Raw genomic sequence first — 9667 nt, forward strand, 5'->3', positions numbered from 1 at the left:
TTGGGTGAATTAAAAACCGGAAGTGGAAAAGTCTAAATTAAATGAAAGCAGTAAGAGAATGGAAGGAGTGGACTACAAAAAAAGATGACGACCCTCTGACATGAAAATAATACAAGAGAGACAGTTCAGAAGGAAGTGCAGGGCAGTAATGGGTGGATGGTGCAGTGGGAAAGCGTAGGGGGCTTAGGGATATGCCTGACATTAGCAGGTAATATTCAGCGAACAGAGAGTGAGTGAATGAGGGAGAGAAGGGCCATTCAGTCAAGACATAAGTGAGAAAAGGTGCTAAGAGATCGAAATGGTATATGATAGGGTCAGGAAAAGCAGATATGCTGGGTAACATTCAACACTGATAATTATGCTAATACAAAGAAAAAACACTGAACCTCCTAGGGTGGAACCCAAATAGACTGAAGAAAACCATGAAACAAAACAGGAAAAACAAGCACCAACAGTACTCCTAGAAAGACTCAATACCCTGGGAATGTTTTACCTTGAAGATGAACACAAAATATATTTTATGTTAGAGATTTCAAAACTGTTTTCTGCTATGTTAAGAGACTTCCTAAAGTACATTTTCATGCCAAGCTGGCATAAGTTCAAGAGCAAGCAAGATAAGAAAGACAAGATATTGTACAAATAACTAAAAAAAGATAGGAAAATAGCTATACTTCTATGGCAAGCAGCAGAAACCTATCTTTAAATGGTAACACAGTTCTAATCCCATTAAGACAAAAGTCTTTAAAATAACAGAATCTATCCTAACAAAAACTATACTGATTTTAAAGCAATATGTAGTGCAATAAAAATGCATAAACAACTTAGACCTGGGATAAGTTCAACAAAATGGTGTTTGACCTATAACACAACCAAAATATAAAGAATTCTGCCTCCTGAGCATAATCCTGTTTCTGCAGAAATGTGATTCCTCCAAAGATAAAAATAAAAGAAGCTATCCTAATAATTCTATAGTGATTTTATTAAGTTAAATTTTTAAAAGGAAGCAGATAAAAATCCAAGTGAACAAAATGCATTCAAATTGTAACAAAAATTTTAATTTTTGTATGATTTTGTATCCTGGAGTCTTTCCTCAGCTGTTCATTTATTTAGCTTCAATGATTTCTGAACTAATCTCCTTGCAACTTTTTAGAATAAAGTATCTGATTGTAACAGGAAAGTGACTGATCTCACACATAACTGATAATTCTGGACTGAGTAATGGAGTAACTGATGTAATGGAGTAATTCTCTCTGGGACGCGTTTCAAATTCCTGCTTTTGAGGACATGTGACATAACTCTTGGGGTCTGACACTGAGTCTGGGGCAGGGGTCTATAAATGTAAAGACCCCCCAGGCCAAATTCAGCCCACTGTCTTTTTGTATGTCCTGAAAGTTAAGAATAGTTTTTACATCTTTAAATAGAAAAAAAAAATCAAAAGAAGAATATTTTGTGAGATGTGAAAATTACATGAAATTCAAATTCCATTGTCTATAGATAAAGTTCTATTGGAACACAGCCACATTCATTTACATATTTATTATCTGATCATTTCTTATGCTACAATAGCAGAGTTGAGTAGCTGTGACACTGGTCAACAAAGCCTAAAATATTTACTACCTGGCCTTTTACAAAAAAAGTTTCCTGACCTCTGGTCTAGTGTGAACTAGACTAACAAGGAGTTCAAGAGCTTAAGAAGAGCTTAATCAACTAATTTTTAAAAGCAATGCTAGCAATTTAAGAATGCAATTAAGAATTCTATGAAAGCTGATGAAAATGGGGAAACTATATTTCAAGCTGTTTGTGATATATTTAGTAAAATGTACAGTTCTATGAAAGCCCTAAAGTGTTCAACTAAAGAACATCAGATGAGAAAGGATTTGTGCCACAAAATAATGTAATGTGTTAATGCTGAATCTGAGGGGGAAATGGAACTATTTCTAGGCCTTCCAAATTCCTGGTATTTTCTAAGACAGCAGAGCTACTGTACATGTTATTTAGAGAAAGATGTGTAAATTTGTACCTTTAAACGTTCATAATTGTTGTCAAGAACCACTTGTTTAATCATTTTCAAGAATTATAGAAATTGTATAAAGTAAAACTTGGTCTTTGTTACACAGTCTTCAAGTACAGAACAAAAATGTTGCACCTATCCCTCTCCTCTTTCCTTCCCTTCACCTTTTAAAATTTATCCTACCCCTGTTTTTTGCCCTTAAGCATCTGTCTTAAAAGAATATCATTTGCATTTTGATTGAACCACATCAATGTATAAATCCCATAAACAGATTATGTTTTTCCCTCTAACTCCATACAGTGTCTAAAAGAGAGCCAAGCATGAGAGTTCAATAAATGATTCTGAAAACAACATGCTCTGAAGTTGATCCTCTGTTGTATGTTATCAACATCTACTGTAAATATTCCAAGTCTGAATTTTATATGTAGAGGCAATGCTTTACAACATCTACTATTCATGGCTGCCTACAGATGTGAGAAAAGGAAACTCTGGTGTGAAAAAAGGAAAAAAAAACCCCCAAAACTTAAGTTATTCAGGTTTTAAAAATCCAAGGTGTTCCCCAACTTCACCGTTTCCAGAAGGAATTCAGCATAGATAAAGCGATGTGATTTTTAAGGATAAAATGATATTACAACAAAAATATTTACAATGCTTACATCAGCAATCTCAAACAAAATGAACAATCACACTGATTCTAGGTGACAAAAGCTGTCACCAGTAGGAATTATCAGCTCATTTACAAAGCAAAAGTCTGCTGTCCTTTCAAATATATAATTTCAAAACATAATTTAAAAACTAAACCCAAATATGGTTAGAATAAAATGATAACAGACACAGTTATAAAACACAGACTTCTAATGTATTTTTAGAAAGAGAAAAGCAACATCTGCCAAGTCCGTCAAAAGCCTAAGCAGGATTTTGACAACTCTTCCAGTGGACCAAGTTTCTTTAGACGCAGAAGTCCTATGTTAAAGTCTCCAAGATGTGGCTGTGAAATATTAACAATTAATTACTTAATGAACAAATCCTTAATGAGTGCCTTCTAAGTACCCAGATACTACTATAGGCCCTGAGGATACAGCAAAGAACAAGATAAACAAATCTCTGCTCACATGGTGCTTACATACTAGTGTGGGGAGACTGTAATAATTTAATAAGGAAAATAATAGTTGTTGATAAGTGCTCTGATGAGAATTACTGCAACATGATAATGTAAGTAGACAGCTACTCTACACTTGCTGAACAGGAATTTAGGTGTGTTTGAACTTAGGTCTTAATGTCAAGAAAAGGCCAACCATTCAAAATTCAGAAGGACAGCCCAGAAAGGAAAAGGAACAGCTATTGCAAAGGGCTAAGACAGAATGAGCTTGGCCTGTTGAGGCACCCAGTGAAGGCTGGTGTGGCTGGGACAGCATAAACTAGAGGGTAGTCAGTAAGTTCCAGCAGATACCAACCATGGTAAGCAATCTAGGTTTTATTCTGTGTGTTGGAGGGAAGCCAGTGACAGGTTTAAGCAGGAATGTGATCTGATCGATCAATTTGTCTGCTGACTGAAGCACAGAGGGACAAGATGGAAATTGGGAGCCCTGTTAGAAGTTTACCGCAGAGGTTTAGGCAAGTGAGGATGGCAGCATGTACTCTGATGGCGTAAACAAACAAACAAACAAACAAGAAAAAAAAAAAGGAAAAACGATTCAGGATATGTTTTGGAGGCAGAGACAAGACTTGATAGATCAGATATAAAGGGTGAAGGAAGTAAATAAATGAATAAATCAGAATATGCCTAGGCCTTTGTGAAATTGAGCAGTTGGTGATTTAATTTACTGAGATAGGGAAGTCTGGAGAAAAAGGAGATTTGGGGAAAAATTCAGGAGTTGGGCCTCATTTACATTTGACATTCTCATCAAATAAGTATAGACATCAAGAAGACAGCTAGGTATGTGAGCCTTGAGCTCTAGGACCAAGTATGAGTTCCTGGGAAGAGATTGTTCTCAAAGTCCAATGGTACAACCTGCTTATTTGTATCTCAGAGTAATCAGCGTTCTTTAGAAGAGTACACTTTGGGAGACTAAGAGTTAATAGACAATTTGATAACAATGATGTATCTAAACAAAAGGTTTATAAACTATGAGCCTCTTTAAACTGACAAAGGATTATTATTTTAGAGGTGAGATTCTTATCATTGATAATTAGAATAATTAACTTTGAGAAATTTAAGTACACAGACTGGTTTCTGACTGCCTGTCTATGAATCTCAGCCTCTCTACTTACCAACTGAATAACACTGGGCAAATCACTAAACTACTTAGTGCCTCAATTTACTCATCTAAAAAATAGAGATAACTGTACCTACATCATGGTATACTTATAAAGATTAAATGAACCAGTACATGTAAAGCAATCAAAAAAGTATCTGGCACAGAGTGACCACTTAACAAATGCAAATTAGTATTGTTACCTGCAATTTCCAGGCACTGCACACAGAAGTGTCTTCACACTTCAGTTTTCTAGTTAGATGCTTGGTAAGAGATGGCATCAAAGATTCAGAATAAGCTAGGGGAGCATATGAAAAACCCTCCTCAAAAGAAGTGGAGGCGAAGAGTTTTGCAGATTGCTAAAAACATCCTCTTTAAAAGTAAGCTATAGGGACTTCCCTGGTGGCACAGTGTTTAAGAATCCGCCTGCCAATGCAGGGTACACGGGAAGATCCCACATGCCGCGGAGCAACTAAGCCCGTGCGTCGCAACTACTGAGCCCGTGCTCTAGAGCCCGTGCTCTAGAGCCCGCGCTCTAAAGCCCGCAAGCCACAACTACTGAAGCCCGCGCGCCTGGAGCCCGTGCTCCGCAGCAAGAGAAGCCACCACAATGAGAAGCCTGCGCACCGCAATGAAGAGTAGCCCCTACTCACCGCAACTAGAGAAAGCCCATGTGCAGCAACGAAGACCCAACGCAGCCAAAAATAAATAAATAAAATAAATAAATTTATATATTAAAAAAGTAAGTTATATATGTGCCGGTAATTCCTAAATTCGTTATCTCCAGCTCCAACCCTGGAGCTCCAGACTCGTATACCCAGCTGCCTACTGGACACTTGATTTGGTAATTTAATAGGCATATTACTGGAATAAAAAGGGAAAACAATTGGTGATCTCTTTAGTAAGTGAATGACCAACTGACCACTTCCAAGAGCAGAAACTCTCGGCTCTGCTCCATAAGTCATGAAAACCATGACGTAAATAAACATTCAGCTTCACACTGAGAAAGTGCCCAGTTTGGTCAACTACATGAAATCTCAGACATTGCACCTGGTGCATTGGCACTAATGTTTTGCAATTATGATTCTACTGCATGTATTGTTTACTACCATACATGCAGTATTATATATTATTATCAAATAATTTCTTAAGGTAGGCAGGGAATAAGGAAATAAGTGAAATGAAGTGAAACGAAATATTAGATATCATTAGATGATTCCTAGGCTCTGTTGCCTGAGGCATACTGTGCTGTACACACCTCAGCAGAGGCAATTTTCAGTTGTCTTACCCTGGGCCATGACTCCAATCACCACCAATGATGACACCAACAGGGTGACCAGACATCTCAAGTGGACTGCCCCAGCAAAATTCTAAGAGCACGGCCTTCCGCTCTCAAAAGTGTCTAGACTGGATGAGAAATTATGTATCTACCTGTGTATACTATCACCAAAAGTCCTGTAAAATGCATTCACTCATTCAGTTAATATCTACCAAACACCAACTAAGTGCCAGGTACCATGTTGGGCTCCAGTACAATGCAGGATTCTAATACAGGCATACCTCGGAGATACTTAGGTTTGGTTCCAGACACAATAAAGTGAGTATCACAATAAAGCAAGTCATTAATTTTTTGGTTTCCCAGTGCATACAAAAGTTATGTTTCACTGTACTGTACTCTATTAATTGTGCAATAGCATTACCTATAAAAAGAGTACATACCTTACTTAAAAAATAATTTATTGCTAAAAAATGCTAACCAATGCAGGGTCACAACAAACCTTCTATTGTTTAAAAAAAATGCAGTATCTGCGAAGCACAATAAAATAAGGAATGCCTGTAGAAAAACGACAGGTTTTGAAAAGCCATAGATGTATGCAAAAAGGGTCATATGTAGATCGAGAGCTTTATTAAGGGTCTCTGAGTTACATACCTCATCTAAGAAGTCATGAAAACCGCAAAAACATAGTTCAATTCCTTGACAATAGACAGATAGCTGGATAAATATCATACACAGTGTGTGTCCGTGTTTGGGCATCCGTGTGTTTGTACAGTTTGCTCTTAGAAAACGTGCACAAGAATTCATTCATAACCACAGATGTTAAAGCCTTTGTTGTAGCTAGATGTAGACTGCTGAATAAATGACTAAATGCTCCATCACCTCGCCACCATAAGCACGAACTGCAAACAGGTGATAAGGAAAGATGTTTACTTTTATAGGCAAGTAGCGTAACACACGACAGGAGTAAAGGCATTACTACAACTATCTTTCCTTTCTCTGACTTAAGGCACTATTTCTCCTCTGACTTTCAAAATAATATATAATTCACATATTTTAGGCTGATCTTTCTCTATTAATATAGGTAGGATCAGAAAACCTGAATTGGTGCAGCTGTGATTTCTTCTGAATTAGAAACATTATTTAGATTATTTAAAAAAATCACTGGTAAATAATCAATCAAGCAGATCTCAAGGAAGCTTATACACTCACCTATCTTCAAAGCAGTTAACAAAGCAAAGGCCCTTGATAAATTTAATGTTAGCAATTTTCAAAGCTCAATGTTACAGCTAGAAGGAACCTAAGAAGTGGGGTGATCCTAGGGACTCCAACATATCTTGATGGGAATCCTGGCAACTTAGATGAAAGAGGCTGTAGCACTTTACAGTTCTAACTAGATTCAATGTTTAAAACTCTTGGTTGGTAAAACCCTTAAAAAGATGATCTCTAAGGACCCCTCACTTCACAGACTATGACACTGAGGACCAGAGAAGACACACAGTAATAGTGGGAAAAGTGTGACTTTGAAAGTCAGGTGCTCTTGACTAACGTCTTCCCAGATCTCTCCCTTGCTGTGTGTTCCTAAGAACAATTAACTTTTCTGCTTCTCATTTAAATATGAAGGTCACGCTTACCTTTTAGGCATGTTATGAAGATTAAATTAAAACGCTTACCCTTTAAGAATGTTATGAAGATTAAATGAATTCATATTTATGAAAACATCTGGCACATAGTACTCAATACATGTTCATTTCTTTGTTTCCAAAGGGTGACTAACTTGAGAGACACATAGCTGGTGACGGCAAGAAACAGGACAGAACCAAGAATTAAGATCCCCTTCACCACTCCAAAAAATTTTGACTGTTTCTTAATTGGCGTTTATCCTTGAATCATACCATAAAATATCGTTTTTTAACACCTCAGTTATGGAGGCAGGGCCTATTAAAGGAAACGTGAAATATACCACAGCCTGCAAAAAAAGGTATTTGTGCCTTCAAGCACAAGCATACATTTGCTAAAAACAAAGCCTCAAAAGAGTCAGGAAGTTTAATCAATGAAGTATTATACTGGCAACCTTTTGAAAAATGCCATCTGCTCTGTTGTATCTGAAGCCTGCCCTTCTGGAAACAATGTTGTAGCAGAGCATTGAAACAATGTTCGTTGTTTTCAATGGCTATTTCTCAACTCACATTTCAATATTAATGATTGCAGTAAATATGTATCAACTGTCAATCATGTGCAGGGTCCTGTGGACTCTACAGACATGAATCAGGCTTTGGTTTTACCGTAAAAAAATCTTAGAATCTAGAAAGAAGAGAGGCAGACTCTGAAGAATGATTTTAAAAAACCAATTGTATATTAAGCCATGAGACTTGAAAAGTTCAAGGCCAGCCTGTGGTGAGGAGTTATTTAACACTATCTACTCAAGGATAAAATACTCACTGCATTGACAGCAGGTACACGTACCATAATAAACATTGTCTGAACTGTGTTAACTGAATTCTCCTCTCGTTTCTGACACCAACTAGCTATGTGAACTTGTCATGTTATTTGATATCTTTAGGTTTCATGTTCCTCATCTGTCAAATGGGTGAGTCCAAGCGGATCTCCAAGTCTCCTTCAGGCTCTAAAAGTCCAAACGATATGATGATGATATGAATGCTGCTGCTGCTAACGATAGCAAGAAAAACTAAAGCTTTTATTTACTGCTCACATATTATATACCAAGCACTATGCTAAAGTGCATCATTTGTATTATCTTCACGACAATCTTATGAAATTGGCATTATTACGATTATTTTACAGTGAGGAAAAGGAGGCTAAACAGTATTAAAAGGCTGGAGTCGCGATTTGAACAGAAGCAGTCTGAACCTAACCCAGGAGTTAACCCTTAACCGCTAAGCCCAAACTCCCTGTCTCCGCGAAAACTGTCTTATCAGTTAAAAAATAAGGACAAACAAAAAACAGCTTGGAAAAGGGTCCTTTCTGACTAGAGGGCAGGTATGAGTTACTGTCACACTTGTCTGTTTCACGTGTTAGTATATCTCTTGTTTCACTTGCTCCGCGACGCTCGCGTGCACCCCACGGCGGTGTGCACCACTGCGGGGCAGAGCGCGGCGACCGCCAGAGGCAGCGCCGGCCCGGGCTGAGGCTCACGGAAGGCTGGGGGGTGGGGGAGGCCCCGCAGGAGCGCGGGCAGAGTGGGTACCTGGGCTGCTGGATGCTCCTGCCGGCTGGGTCTCCCACCACTCGTCTCCAAGATCGTCTGCCATCTCCACGCGGGACTCGACGTGGCCAGACCACCAGGGAGGAGCGGGCGCTGGCCGGGACTCGCGCTGCTTCAGAGCCGGGATGCCGGCGTCGCAGCACGCTCAGCCTCTCCTCAGACACTGTCGCCTCCGCCCCGCGGCGATGACGTCATGGCCTCCGCCCCGCCTTCCCGGCAGCTGCGTCCACCTGTTCGCAGTTTCTACACCAGTGCGGATGGGCAGGATCAGTCTGGAGACTTAAAGTAAACCCCCACAAAAGCCGAAAGAAAGGAAGACACGTAAGCAGAAAGAGTGTATCATTTTTTTAAGTGTTGCCTTTAAAACTTTTTGTTTAGGTTTTATTTTTGCCGAATAGATATTGTCGAAAGTGGGAGACGGAATGCTAAGACAGTTTTCCTCTGTTCAGTTTCAAAGGCCTTGAGTCGCGGGAGAAGACCATCGCACGTGGGTGTGTTTTCGCCTGTGTGTTAGTGATTGGGCGTCGGTGTGTTTTGACAATTTGCCCTTTAAAAAAAATGTGCACAGGGCTTCCTTGGTGGCGCAGTGGTTGAGAGTCCGCCTGCCGATGCAGGGGACACGGGTTCGTGCCCCGGTCCGGGAAGATCCCACATGCCGCAGAGCGGCTGGGCCCGTGAGCCATGGCCGCTGAGCCTGCGCGTCTGGAGCCTGTGCTCCGCAACGGGAGAGGCCACAGCAGTGAGAGGCCCGCATACCGGAAAAAAGCAAACAAACAAAAAAAAACGTGCACAAGTCTTGACCATGAATTTTGGACGTTTCTTGTAGATGAGGGTACTGCTCTTTTTATACGATATGAGGAAAGCAAATGTTGACTGGTCCAGAAGGGCTTGCCAACGGA

General features: G+C 39.5%; 1 protein-coding gene across 4 annotated transcripts in view; it reads right to left on the reverse strand.

Annotated features, from left to right (window-relative positions):
* Nucleotides 1–9120, reverse strand: part of CMSS1 (cms1 ribosomal small subunit homolog) — a 380724-nt gene extending 371604 nt beyond the window's left edge. Inside the window, exon 1 of one of the 4 annotated variants that reach the window (XM_055085917.1) lies at nucleotides 8751–9120. In XM_055085917.1, coding sequence (XP_054941892.1) covers nucleotides 8751–8814 — 64 coding nt within the window. In that variant the 5' untranslated portion in view covers nucleotides 8815–9120. The remainder of the gene's footprint in view (nucleotides 1–8750) is intronic. The other 3 variants (XM_007129006.3, XM_028494072.2, XM_007129008.3) reach the window with 3 other exon arrangements.
* Between the last annotated feature and the right edge of the window lie 547 nt (nucleotides 9121–9667).

This window comes from Physeter macrocephalus, chromosome 1, assembly GCF_002837175.3.
Source record: "Physeter macrocephalus isolate SW-GA chromosome 1, ASM283717v5, whole genome shotgun sequence".
NCBI lineage: Eukaryota > Metazoa > Chordata > Mammalia > Artiodactyla > Physeteridae > Physeter > Physeter macrocephalus.